Below are 13,487 nucleotides of genomic sequence, written 5' to 3'. Positions count from 1 at the left end.
TGAGGATCCTTGGAAGTCCAGAATAATATTTTGGCGGAAACGTGACATCAGCGCCGAGGTAGACATTTTCCAATGATGACGATGCGGGCCCAGCTTCCTCTCGCCCGAGACGAACCTGACATCAACTTTTAATACCTTACCTTCACTGACCTGACAAGTAATTCGAAACTTTCGGTATTGCTTGCCTGAATTGAAAGTAAAAATCATCGCTAGTAGCGTCTGTTTACTTTTCTTCGTTTCTTTTATAAAAAAAAAAACATCAAGCTATCTGCAACAAGTTGGCGCTTCTACATAAGCTAGCGTCCGAGCTTCGTGCACTACGTCGTGAAATCAAGTCCAGGTTCGGGCGCTAAGCCGGACCCCCTGTCATTCCGGCAAAGCTCCTGCACCTGCGGAGACGTTTTCTTTGCGGTTTTTTTGTAGCTTCAAACTTTTTGTCCCAACATTCATCTTCACCTCTTCACCATCTCTGTTGTACCCAACGACCATTTCCCTCAATTCTTTGACCTGTTTCTAGCCTGCGTTTTCTGATACCATTTCTTTTACTACTGTGCCGGTATAGTCGAGATCATTCACCATGGCCTCTGCTATGCGCCTCAGCTCTGCCTTCAGGGCCACTGCCCGCGCTCCTGCGTTCACTGCCCGCAGGACTGCTTTCAACGGCATGCGATGCTACTCCGCCAAGACTCAGGTAGGAAATATTGAATTGGCTCAATTTCGCATGTTCCGTGACTTGCTGACACTTCCCTTGCCGTGGCTAGACCCTGAAGGAGCGCTTCGCCGAGCTTCTGCCAGAGAAGATCGAGGAGATCAAGTCTCTGCGCAAGTAAGTTATCCTGTCAAAACAGCGACCAGAACTGCGAATAAAGCTTGAATACCAGGAGCTGACAAGAATGATCGTGATTACCGCAGGGAGCACGGTTCCAAGGTCATTGACAAGGTCACTCTTGACCAGGTCTACGGTGGTGCCCGTGGCATCAAGTGCCTCGTCTGGGAGGGATCCGTCCTCGACTCTGAGGAGGGTATCCGTTTCCGTGGCAAGACTATCCCAGAATGCCAGGAGCTCCTCCCCAAGGCTCCCGGTGGCAAGGAGCCTCTTCCTGAGGGTGAGTTGACAATTACATGATAGAGCGCATGAGTAACCAAGACTAACGAGCAGCCCACAGGTCTTTTCTGGCTCCTCCTGACCGGTGAGGTTCCCTCGGAGGCCCAGGTTCGCGCCCTGTCCGCCGAGTGGGCTGCCCGTTCCGACCTTCCCAAGTTCGTCGAGGAGCTCATCGACCGCTGCCCCAACGACCTGCACCCCATGGCTCAGTTCTCGATGGCCATCACTGCCCTCGAGCAGACCTCTTCCTTTGCCAAGGCCTATGCCAAGGGTATTAACAAGAAGGAGTACTGGGGATACACCTTTGAGGACTCTATGGACTTGATTGCTAAGCTGCCCACCATCGCTGCCCGCATCTACCAGAACGTCTTCAAGGGTGGCAAGGTCGCCCCTGTCCAGAAGGACAAGGACTACTCGTTCAACTTCGCCAACCAGCTCGGTTTCGGCAACAACTCCGACTTCGTTGAGCTGCTCCGTCTCTACCTGACCATCCACACCGACCACGAGGGTGGCAACGTCAGCGCCCACACCACCCACCTTGTCGGCTCTGCCCTCAGCTCGCCCTTCCTTTCGCTTGCTGCTGGCATGAACGGACTGGCTGGTCCTCTGCACGGTCTGGCTAACCAGGAGGTGCTGAACTGGCTTACCGAGATGAAGAAGTCCGTTGGCGACGACCTGAGCGACAAGTCCATCACTGACTACCTTTGGTCGACCCTGAACTCTGGCCGTGTCGTCCCCGGTTACGGCCACGCCGTCCTCCGCAAGACCGACCCCCGCTACACCGCCCAGCGTGTCTTCGCCCAGGGTAAGTCTGACTTTGACGCTTGTCTGATAGTATTTATTGATGACTAACGTGAAATCTGCACCTCAAGAGAAAATGCCCAACGACCCCATGTTCAAGCTTGTCAGCCAGGTCTACAAGATTGCTCCTGGTGTCCTGACTGAGCACGGCAAGACCAAGAACCCCTTCCCCAACGTCGATGCCCACTCCGGTGTTCTCCTGCAGTACTACGGCCTGACTGAGGCCAACTACTACACTGTCCTCTTCGGTGTTTCGCGTGCCATTGGTGTCCTGCCCCAGCTCATCATTGACCGCGCCGTCGGTGCCCCCATTGAGAGGTATGTCTTGAAGGCCATATTTGACGAACACCCGGATGTTTTGTCCCAAGCATGCACTAACAGCTATATAGGCCCAAGTCGTTCTCGACTGAGAAGTGGATCGAGATTGCCAAGAAGACTGCGGCCTAAACGGTGACGGCTGTGCGTAGGTGATGATAGAATATGTAATCTTTGTCTATTTTTTATTATTCAAATGACTAAGCTTGAACTTTTTGTTTTGTGGGGAAAAAGAGGCGACATTGGTGTCAGGCAAAATACGGATGAAAGAGTTGTCATGATAAGTTGTACCGGTCTGTGTGGATTGATTTCTCTATGGGTTTAAGGTCTGCGCGATACCATTACATCTTTGTACAAAATGTATTCATCTTTCTTCTGCACGTCAAGTTGTCCCAAGTGTTGAAGCAGTACTGTGATGACTAGGAACTGTTCACGACCTGTCAAGTGGAGTTTGACCAGACTAGCTCTCTGTGAAATCTGCGACTTGAACAATTTATTCAGCTGGCAATCATGGTACTCTGTGGGATTCGAAGCACGATACACATGTTCGCATTATGCTGGGGCCATCTATTCATTCAGTGCGTGTGCATGCATATATGTCTTGCTTGCTTGTCGTGGCCGTGTGTATGCAAAACTGTTGAACTTGTTTGGGCGCTTGGCTGTCAAAAGTGATCGGCAAGGTGTACTCCGTATGTACGTTGGAGCAGGGCGCATAAAAACAGATCCCAAATTATTTGCGAGGTACGGAGCGCAATTTCTAGCCCCAATTCCAGGTCCGTAGTTCTGGTGACGGTGGTGCAAGTCCGTTGTCCGGGTCCCCGGTAATTCTGCCCCAATGGTTGGGATGGAATCACGCGATGTTGAGCGCCCATCTCTTATCGTCCCGTTATCGGTGGGCGGTCCCTGAACCCAAAGAAGCAAGATCCTATCCTGTCCTTTTCCACTCCAGGGTTCGTATTGAGAAAGAAGCAATTGCGATTCAATTACTATTTCGCAGCTCAACAGCCTAAACCGACGAAACTTTACTGTCTGACATCTCCATTGCAAGCTGTATCCCAGACAAATCACAAGCCAAGCAAAGGGTTCAATTGACCACCTCGGTAAGTACCTCTATCCCTAGCTGACACCCATTGTCCTCGGAGCTCTCCTATTGGGCAGCTTACCCTTGCGTGCCTGGCGATTAGCCAATCGGAGAACGTATAGTTGGCGGCCGTTCAATTCCCGGACATACTTCGTAACTCCTCGCGGCTGCGAAAGGGATGGTTGATCCGAACTGATCTTGGTTGTCCGAGACCTCAAGCTGACGTGAACTTGTCGAACAACAACAGATCGTTCTGTTTCGACCACCAATATCCTCGTTGACAGCGCCAACTTCGTATTCATTTGCAGCATCAGCTCAACTTGATTGACCACCAGCGCTTCTGTCAGGCAGCAATAAGAGCCATTACATTACGTTCGAACGCACGACACTGGAACGACTCCATAGTCCCCCACCTCCTCTAGCGAAGAAGCGCCCTACTGCCTTGGTCAGGCCTCTTTCCTAAACCAAACTATCCGTCATGTCTGTCGCTGTCCCTCCGGGCTCGCCTGCTCCCACGCTGGAGAAGTTGGAGAAGAAGCCCGTAAAGTTCTCCAACTTGCTCCTGGGAGCTGGTCTCAACATGTTCGAGGTCACCACTTTGGGCCAGCCCCTCGAGGTCGTCAAGACCACGATGGCTGCCAACCGTGGTGATGGCTTCACAACTGCTCTTGGACGTATTTGGGGTCGCGGTGGCGTACTCGGCTGTAAGTGTGACTGTCTGAAGCTTCGTTCTTTCTTTCGGAGGTTACCCCTCCCAGCGATTAGTAGATGACAGAGCGTTAACTTGCTCGTCCATGCGTGTTCAAGTTTACCAAGGACTCATCCCCTGGGCCTGGATTGAGGCCTCTACCAAGGGAGCCGTTCTGCTCTTCGTAGCGTCGGAAGCCGAATACTACGCCCGCTCTTACGGCGCGTCTGAGTTCGGAGGTGGCATCGCCGGTGGCGTGACGGGTGGTGTTGCTCAGGCATACGCCACCATGGGTTTCTGCACTTGCATGAAGACGGTCGAGATCACCAAACACAAGATGGCGGCCACCGGGCAGGCCCCCCAGGGCACGTGGGCCACTTTCATGGACATCTACCGCCGCGAAGGTATCCGTGGCATCAACAAGGGTGTCAACGCCGTCGCAATCAGGCAGATGACCAACTGGGGCTCGCGCTTCGGTCTCTCCCGTCTGGCGGAGCAGGGTATCCGCGATGTCACCGGCAAGAAGCACGGTGAGAAGCTTAGCGCCTGGGAGAAGATTCTCGCATCCTCCCTCGGTGGTGGCTTGAGCGCATGGAACCAGCCCATCGAGGTCATCCGTGTGGAGATGCAGAGCAAGAAGGACGACCCCAACCGACCCAAGAAGATGACTGTTGGCAACACCTTCAAGTACATCTACCAGACCAACGGTATCAAGGGTCTTTACCGTGGCGTCGCACCTCGTATTGGTCTTGGTGTCTGGCAAACCGTCTGCATGGTTGCTCTTGGTGATATGTAGGTTTTCTTTTTTTTTTTCTGGAATCCGACCCGGTCTGGATGAAATCATAGTTTGTCGCAAGATTTCAAGCTGACCACATCTTCTCACTCTCTAGGGCCAAGACTTATGTCGAGAAGGTGACCGGTGAAAAGGTTACCGCCAAGCACTAAACCTTGGATCGACCAGCTGGATGCTGAGGATGGTTGAGCGTGTGTTCAACCATCCGAGAAAAACACCGGGAGCTGTGGTAGGGAAATTCGTTGTCTGTTGGCACCACTATACACTGGTGGACGATATATGTACATGGTTCCAGGCTATGTAGCTTGCTTGTTTTGTCCTTGTTCGTTGCCTACCATTGGCTTTCTCTTGTAATTTCATCGCTATACAAATTTTCGGTAATAGGGGCTGATCTAGAGAGCTGCGCAAAATAGACGGAGTTGAGGTTTATTTCCATGATTAGATGCACATGAGTTGTCATCTTGTTGATACGTGGGTTCTGCCTCATGGGCATGTGTGCTGGAGATAACTCACTGCGTGAGTATTACGCCCGTAGGCATGGTATGGGTATGGGTAATGGTCCTCGTCTCTCATGCTGGTTGGTTGCAATGCCGTGGCTCTTTGGCCTCTGTTAGCATTATTCTCTTATATCGACAGCGGCACTCGAAACCAGACTGGTAAAACAAGTAAGTACCACGTACCTGGTACCAGACTTTCATAAAAGATTTGGAAGAAAGAGTTGACCGGTACATGGTGTATTGTGTCACCCCACGGGTGGTTGCGTCTTCATTCATTGACGTCCGCAGGTTATCGTATTAGTCAAGGAGAGTATGCACTTCAAGGTGTCTTCAGACCTGCATGATAACTTCAGAAATAGTCAACGCGGGGACCGTTTCGCCTCTACTGAGATATCCTTATGATGCTTCTACTTACTGTGAGCCCGGATTGCCGCGCCTGTACGCTGTCTCCTCATGAGACACAGGGGCTGTGATGGATTTCGGTATAGAACCAGAGGCATAGTTTGGCTGCGGGACGATCAAACGGCGGGTTTCCTGGTAGTAACGGTTAGCATGTTTGAAGAAGAGTATGTCGAGGACTGAAACCTCAGTGATACGGAACTACCCGTTCCAAGAGATATTTACTTTTCGGTATGAAGCTATTCAAACTCCATTTTCGGGAAAGTGATGGATTTTTCAGGGTGCAGTTGTTTGTTTCTAGGATCCTTGATATCACTTCGGGGTTTTCTAGCAGCTGCACCTACCCGTTGTACAGTTACCTACCTGGGCAGCTACATCTTCATCGTCTATTTTAGCTAGTAAGATAGATCATCTCTCGCTTCTGACACTGATCCTGAAACCCATTGATTCCATCATCTGCCTTTAGCTGTTCAAAGCTCTGATCCGAAGAGGGCGACGAAACACTGCCGCAAGAGCATAGTCGACCCTCACACATAGGGTTCACATGTTCATCATTGTACGACGCCGTGTATCGATTGGAAGCCAACCCATCAATATTCCTACAGCAAAATTCGAGAACATTGTTAGAGTCGTAGGGGATGGTCCTCAATAGTCAAGGAAGTTTACATGTGCGGCCTATGCCGAATTACTACATCTCACTTGGAGATACGTGCGGACAAAGACCATCTGGCACATTGTCAGTCGGGAAACACAAAGAAGCCTGGGTCATCGACACATACATGCCAAGGCCATTCGCAGAGAGATGCATCAGAAGCGTCAAGTGATTGTGCCGTGATTGATCCTGTCGTTCTATCTTTCTAGCCTCTGAGCACGTTCACCGAATGCATATTGTAATCAGCTCTATCAGTACTAAAAGCAGTCCGCCAAGAGTGGCTGAGCAAAGAGCTTCATGGAGATAGACTATCCAGGTCCTCCATGTGAGATTTAGTCATGCGGGCCCCAGCAGTATTTATTATACTGGTAGTGTTAATCCTTCGAGAATGTTTCGAAACAAGCGAATAAAAATAAAAATAAAAATAAAAAGCTGCGAGAGGGGGTGGGGAGACAAGACAAAGGAGGGGCAGACTCATGCGCATGAACATCTGCAGACCTGCAAGGCTGCGGGAAAGAGCCGCAGGCATCAGGAGAATTACATTAAACATTTGCCCCGTTTATACTCTTTTCAGCCTCGTCCTGGGAAGCATGGTTCTTGATGCAAAGCTTTGGTATGGTCCGTGTGGGAGGTGAGCGAAGGGACCCATGATCGGGCTGTCCGTTGTTGAGTCACTTGAGATGATATCTTCTCTACCTGACTCTCAACGGTGGAAAAGCCTGGGCATCTGACCTGATAGATTTTTTTTCTTTTCTTTCTCTTCATCGAAGCTGTCAAATTGAACCAACGGCATCTCATGTTTATCTGATACCAAGAGATCGAGATCAGGCTAACTGCAACATGGGTCCATGGAAGGTTTCAGTATCGGATGTCGGGAAAGTCTAACATTGTCTTCAAAAAGTACGACTGACATCTGAGCCTGTTGGGGTAAAATTTGTCATGCTAAGATGATTTAAACTTTTTGCAAACCAAGGAGCGCAGGCGCCTTTTGAGAGTCAAGCTCGCCCTAAACATGCGGCTATGTGGTCCTCAACCCAGGTCAATGGCGTCGAGGCGAAAGGCTGTTTTCTTTCCTCCCTCTCCATGTTCCAGTAGCGTAATATTTGCCTACTTTGGTCTAGAACTATATACGCATCTAGAAAAAGTATGGTTAGGTAGCATAGACTAGGTAGGTAGATAGGACAGAAGCTGGCAAAGTGCCCCGCGGACCTTTTGGCCAGTGACTTTGGGCGTGCCAGGAAAGAATTACTCAATTTGTTTGAAACGTCGAGGTAAGGTTATCAAGTCTTGTTCATGTTAAGCGATTACCCCCGACAGTCGAAACGGGAAAGAAAAGTAGAAAGTAACCGTTCTGACTGCAGCACTGTCTCACGGCCGGACGTTGACGAGCCCGGGGTATGTTTCAATTGAGGTTACTTTGGCCTGAGCATCACAACCATATTATACGAAATAATTATTACATCGCACTTTTATCGGGATACGTACTCCCCGCCAAGTATAGTATAGTAGACTAATAGGCACGAGGTGATAGAAACAAAGCAAATGAGAGAGTGAACAACGGCCCGAGAGCAAGCAGAAACGGTGGTTGCTAGGGCCAACAGAGTAACAAACAGGACGGCGGAAACGTGTCGGTGTAACATTCAGGGAAAGGAGTTGCATAGTGGCATCAGAAGCGGGAACAAATAAAAATGCCCACCAGAGATGGAATTATGAGATGAACAACCAAGTTTGGATGCCCCAGCGAGGCTTATGCCGTTGGCCCATCGTTCTCCAGAGTCGCCAAAATTTCGATATTCATAGGTATACCATAATTATCCCCATCCTCAGTGCATACTGATATGAGATTGAGTTCACAGTGGAGAGGTTATGCAGGATAAACATGCGATATGCGGGTTTTCATTTCGTTGTAATTGCGATTGATACTGGGGTAGCGTCAAAACTCCAAAAATACATATTTTTCGACAGCTTTTCAGGAAGAAAACAAATCCGCATTAAGCCGAATGTAAACATCGTGGGGCCTTACTCTAAATTGCCCCCCCGTCGGTACCCTTTTTCCTACTTCGTACCTTACTTTGTTAACCAGGCAAAAAGAGGAGCATGCACTCCACTGTCACCGTTGGCAATGCACAAGAAAGAAGGAAAGAAAGAAAGAAAAAACAACAACAAAAAACACAGCCAGATACAGCTGCACTTGAAAGGGATGGCCCCGCTGGTACGAAATACGTGGTAGTACACATTTTAATACCCGAAAGCAGTGTCATGCATACCCACTGTGCTCCCGACGGGCAACTAATCACTCATCCATGTCAAGTAAAAAAAAAAAAATCCAAATCGAGTTTACTGCAGCAAAAGTGCACTAATTACTTCGTAAGTCGATGCACAATTCGCTAGCAGGAAAATGGAAATTTTCCTGGTCTTGAGAGCAAAGAACCCCCTGTCGTCACCAATCGCGATAGGAATTCAGCAAGATGGGCCCCGCAGAACCACATGCTCATCTCGGCCAATCTGTGGCATGGATTCAGGAGCTATGAACTGAATTGGAGTAAGACCGCTAGAGATAGGCATCGCCCTGCAGTTGGCTTGCACAAGCTTGGTTGACCCTTTTTTTCTTTTTTCTTTCTTTTTTTCTTTTTCTTTTTGTCTTGTCTCTCTCGGTGTCTTTGTTGCTTTTCTCCTCCTTCTCTGGGGGCGGGCTCGGCAGCATGCGTGGCGGGCCAGTTGAGACCCCCACGAATTCGCGAGTCAAGGTCGCAATCGCAACAATCGACAATCTTTTATTTCCCAAAAGCCTGATTTTCCCCCCTCCCCATTCCCTGAGCCCGTCTGGTGCTTACTGGGGACGGATTACGTGGTGGGATGGATTAAACGGTGGGCAGACTTACACCACCGGTAAAGATTACCATTGAATTAGCAAATACTTCGTACTACCTCTCTTCATCCCCGTATAAGGTACATAGGGCTCAAATACTGTTACGTGGTGTTTCCTCGCTATGAATCCTGTTGGTGACGCAATCGACAGATGACCAAGACACTTTCGTGACGCCCGTTGTCGGCTATCAAAATTGTTGCAGGCTTCGCGTCTTTTTTTTTTTTCTCTCGCAGTAACAGTGAGACTGGTTTGCGCGGCCTCTATCCCCTGCCCCTCGTCGGTTGGTTTTAATAAATGAACAGATGTTTGAGCTCTGAAAACCGCGAACCTGGGTCATTCGAATCGCGCCCAGAAAGGCCAAGAAAACTTGTCTGCGCACCATCCGCCAAGCGTTGCCGTGGCGTCTGGCAGGACCGATGACCGGCGCACGATCTGCATTACGGACCAAAAAGAGTGTTTACCTCCTTGCAGCCAAATGCTTGTTGTCGTTTGTTGGCCTTCCCCTTCTTCTCAATCAAATTCCCTTTCGCCAAGACTCAATGAATGACATTTTGCCGCTCCAGAGAGATTATTGTCCGAGCTTCCTAAAGCCATTTGCTTCTCTAGCACTGAAGAAACAAAATTATCCCGTGCCGTGCAAGAAATAGAGTTATACAAAATAATAGCAACCAAAAAATCGGGGCGATAAATTCAGAATTGTAAATGCCAAGGATTCCCTTTCCGGCAGAGAACGACAAGCTCTTGCATCCCACGAACTAGGGGGCCCGCAGAACTTACAATCCATGTTAATAGCGAGCCCATGCTGTAATGACCAAAAATGTAATTGGTCAATTGACACATGGCTCCATGCTACCCCACACCGTGCCCATGTCGTTTTTTCATACCTCATCGTGGAGACCTCAGTTTTGTTAAACGAAGTAAAGGCCGACTGCTCTTTTTTTGCCAAGTCGAAATTTCGGCACATTTATGGCGATACCAAACAAGGCCGGACCGGTTAAGATTTTGGGCCCTAGATACAGTAAGACAAGCATCTTTTGGAGGGTAGAGCCAATGCAAGGTAAGGAGAGTCGCTAGCAAGGAACCATAAAGTTGCGAATCATTAAAAATGGCCAGATCTGAGGCTTTGTTCTAGGCAAAGAGCGCTGGCCAAGAGACTAGAAGGAGAGGCCTGCAGGCAAAAGGTGCTATGGGAGTCCGAGACGAACCCCAGATCGGCCGAGGGCAAGCCGTTTTGCTTGCAGGCCGGCGCTACACCAGGAAAGAAAATGGAAATCTTGGCTCTTGGCAAAAGAGGGTTTTTTTTTTCCTCTCTCCCACGACATCGCGGGAGGCCGGGACAAGACGGAGCGATGGCCAACGCTTGCGGTTGAGGTCGCTCGAATCATTGGATGGGATATTCTTGAGGAAGAAGACGTGATTGTGAACAATTCAATTGCGGTCTAACCTAACACTTGAAAGCCGCACCTGGACCCTGCATCCCTTCCCCCCGCCTCATTGCCGTCCTCTTTCTTGGAGAGAGGGGTAGCAGTAGCATTGTATCAGTTTAGCATAAGAAAAAGTTCTAGAGTAGTCTAAACAAATGGCTTCGGTTCCAACCACCACCTTATTTCCCTCGCCTGTACCACGTATGAACAACTGATGGCCGAGGAACTGGACTTTATTCCACCCTCCTTGTCCTTGTTGTTTATTGCGCGTTCTTCACTTGCGGAGTTCTTCGGCAGAATCCAGAGACCCTGTCTTCAGGCCATGGTCGGTGAGAAGCAATACCGAGAGACATCATCTGCAACTCAAACAGGAGTTCACGTGTACGTGCGAGTAAAATTACAACTCATACAGTATTTGCTATATGCTTTGGATATACTATTTGCCCCCAACCCCATCGAAAGTAGCCTGCGATCTACGCTGCAGCTGGGAGATAAAAAAAACAAAAAACCCTTAAACTCTTTAGGCACTTGCGGAGAATGGAGGCGACTATACCTGTCATCGAAGACGCTAGACTAACATGGAGACAGTACTCCGTATGGATCACCTGTTCACTGGGCTGGCCAATCGCAGCGTTCTGCACCTGAAAATATCCTGTTCTTGCTGTGGCCCACAACGTCGGTAAGGCCGACCACAACGTATACTCCGTACCAGCAGTAGCGGTAAGAGCAAAAGGGCAGTTGTTCGCGTTGTTGACGTGATGTTCGGCGTTACGCCTCCTTCTCGGGATTACAAGGGATTATGTACATACCTTAATTAGTTGAAAGTTGAAAGCCGGTGTGAAAAAGGCGGCGAGGCGGGCGAAGGAAAAAAAAGGGTTGAGGCAAAATGGCGCTGCCCAACCTCCTTCCGACCTCCACACTCTCTCTATACACACCTACCGTATTTACCGCTTCCCAATTGCCGGTGGAGCCGAACGTATAAGCGGTCGATTCTGACAAGCAAGGCGCATACTAGCATATGTCTGTTGGAATGCTCTTTGATAATTTTATTTATGTCATTGTTATTTTATTTTATTTTCTTTTTCCTCCTCGATTTCAAAAACCTGATTTGCTATTGGCAGCGTAAAGGCACGCGACAGCCGCCCCATGATCTGGGACAATAGACGACTAAGATATTCGGAGATCTGACAAAAGTACACGAATAAATCACTCCCTCCATCATGACGCATGTTCAAGCGATACTCGAGTAGGTTTTTTTTTTTTTTTTTTTTTTTTTTTCACCGTCGCAAAGAAATGGCGTCCTTCTTTGCGGAACAAATCCTGCGCTAATGGGTTGTTTCACGTCGGTTCAAGTCACACATGCTCAGCTACCTAGGTGAGCTTTCTAAAAGCTGGAGAGCCTTTTTAGGCCCCTATACCATGGATATTGTGGCCGTTTTGGGGCGCTGAGGTGGCATGGTTCAAACGGGCCAAAAGGCTGCGGGCTTGCGTTTAGTCAGCCCGCCGCTACTGTTGCTAATGTGAATCAAGGTGTGGCAGAATTTGAAAAGGCGGAACGAGGCGTTAATGCTCCCTTTTCTTAGCACTAATGGTCATTGTTCATAAGGCATCACTCTTTAAAATCATGTGAATTTGTCTAATAACTGATGCGCATCTGCCATGTATGGATCGGTGGGGATTTGTTTTGGTTGTTAGCAACCGCCGTTTCTGAACCGCGTGGCAATGACCAATGTCCCCCAGAGTAGTCGGTCCGTCCCAGTACCGTCAGTTTGCCTGCCAAGCCAATGACGGTCACGGTCATCTCCTGCTTAAGGTTTTAAGGCTTGGCAAACAAAGTCCAAAGGGTACTGGACATGGAAAGGTAAGGTAGCTCAGGTGGGGCAGACTCAAGCCTACCCTACCACCACGTCCAACCCCGGGCCCTGGACGTTCATAAGTCAAAGCTCCAAGTTGATCCCAGTAAGAAATCCATGGCAAAAAGGAAAACGAAAGCTTGTGCCTTGTCAAGTCTGAATTGCAAAGAGTCCTACGAAAATCGTCGGTTAACCAAACGGCCGACCGACCAACGCGCGCGAGGCATTTGTTTATTATGCAAACCACGAGAACGTCTTGGCGCGGACGAGGCATATACCGGATGCCCAGAAAACAGAAATAGCCATATTCATTAGCCTTGATTATGAGTGCTTTTTTTGTCACAGACTCCTGACTCTGCTTCCCTATGCAGTACAGTACCGTAGTCAATCTTCTGTGATAGGTTTCGCCGAGCCCCTAGGTAGTCGATCTACAAAGCGATGTCATCGCCGGTTGAGACCTAGAGAAAGAAATTGATGGGTGCGCAACCGCCTTGCCGCACCACGTTGCTAGGAAAGCCATACATGCCAACCCTGGATATATCTAAGCCAGGGATTCACCAGAGTATCGCGGCGGCCTTGGCGATGTTTCTTTTGTTTACACAAAGCATTGGGCATTGTTACTGGCTGAATAAACCAGATTAGACAGCGGCAGCATTCCATACCAGTCTCTAGATGATTAAAACATACCAGGATCAAATGGGTGTGTCCAAAACGGGTATGCAGAATTCTCTATTGTAGCGTTTTGATCGCGGAAATACACGGAAATGGATTCAATGGATATACAAGATTATCAGCTCCAGCGGCTATTGATCGTTGACCGCTTGATGACAAGCAGCTCTTGAGCGACCTGGCTGTCGTCATTATCAACAGGGTACAACTAATGAGGCAAAGCAGGAAAGTCGGTCCAGATGGGTCACCGAAGGCGAGGCGAGATATTTGCGGGAGTGGGATAGCAACCAAGGGGGACAGAACAGGAAAATCCCTCACGCCTCCCGGTCGGTCGTCGCCCT

General features: G+C 49.2%; 3 protein-coding genes across 3 annotated transcripts; all 3 read left to right on the top strand.

The window, feature by feature from the left end:
* Positions 1–408: 408 nt before the first annotated feature.
* Positions 409–2,836, top strand: MGG_07202 (citrate synthase). The gene is made up of 6 exons (XM_003715364.1): positions 409–691; positions 762–826; positions 913–1,106; positions 1,167–1,910; positions 1,978–2,224; positions 2,296–2,836. The coding sequence occupies exons 1-6, from the start codon at positions 578–580 to the stop codon at positions 2,351–2,353; spliced, it is 1,422 nt and encodes a 473-aa protein (XP_003715412.1). The 5' UTR covers positions 409–577; the 3' UTR covers positions 2,354–2,836.
* A 282-nt stretch (positions 2,837–3,118) lies between these two features.
* MGG_07201 (mitochondrial DNA replication protein YHM2) lies at positions 3,119–5,244 on the top strand. Its single transcript, XM_003715363.1, has 3 exons — positions 3,119–4,006; positions 4,110–4,782; positions 4,881–5,244. Exons 1-3 carry the CDS (start codon positions 3,781–3,783, stop codon positions 4,933–4,935), a joined length of 954 nt encoding a protein of 317 aa, XP_003715411.1. The 5' UTR covers positions 3,119–3,780; the 3' UTR covers positions 4,936–5,244.
* Positions 5,245–10,838: 5,594 nt separating this feature from the next.
* On the top strand, positions 10,839–11,342 carry MGG_15877 (uncharacterized protein; the record flags this gene model as incomplete). Its single annotated transcript, XM_003715362.1, has 2 exons — positions 10,839–11,005; positions 11,213–11,342. 2 exons carry the CDS (start codon positions 10,839–10,841, stop codon positions 11,340–11,342), a joined length of 297 nt encoding a protein of 98 aa, XP_003715410.1.
* Positions 11,343–13,487: the final 2,145 nt, after the last annotated feature.

This window comes from Pyricularia oryzae, chromosome 2, assembly GCF_000002495.2.
Source record: "Pyricularia oryzae 70-15 chromosome 2, whole genome shotgun sequence".
Classification (NCBI taxonomy): domain Eukaryota; kingdom Fungi; phylum Ascomycota; class Sordariomycetes; order Magnaporthales; family Pyriculariaceae; genus Pyricularia; species Pyricularia oryzae.
The sequence above is the reverse complement of the archived record's forward strand: the minus strand, read 5'-3'. Positions and strand labels throughout refer to the sequence as shown.

Bases quoted from the DNA above. Each gene is read 5' to 3' on its own strand.
- MGG_07202 (XM_003715364.1), top strand. From the start codon at position 578: ATGGCCTCTGCTATGCGCCTCAGCTCTGCCTTCAGGGCCACTGCCCGC. The intron at 692-761 runs GTAGGAAATATT...TGCCGTGGCTAG, and splicing joins GCTACTCCGCCAAGACTCAG to ACCCTGAAGGAGCGCTTCGC. The intron at 827-912 runs GTAAGTTATCCT...TGATTACCGCAG, and splicing joins GAGATCAAGTCTCTGCGCAA to GGAGCACGGTTCCAAGGTCA.
- MGG_07201 (XM_003715363.1), top strand. From the start codon at position 3,781: ATGTCTGTCGCTGTCCCTCCGGGCTCGCCTGCTCCCACGCTGGAGAAG. The intron at 4,007-4,109 runs GTAAGTGTGACT...TGCGTGTTCAAG, and splicing joins TCGCGGTGGCGTACTCGGCT to TTTACCAAGGACTCATCCCC. The intron at 4,783-4,880 runs GTAGGTTTTCTT...CTCACTCTCTAG, and splicing joins ATGGTTGCTCTTGGTGATAT to GGCCAAGACTTATGTCGAGA.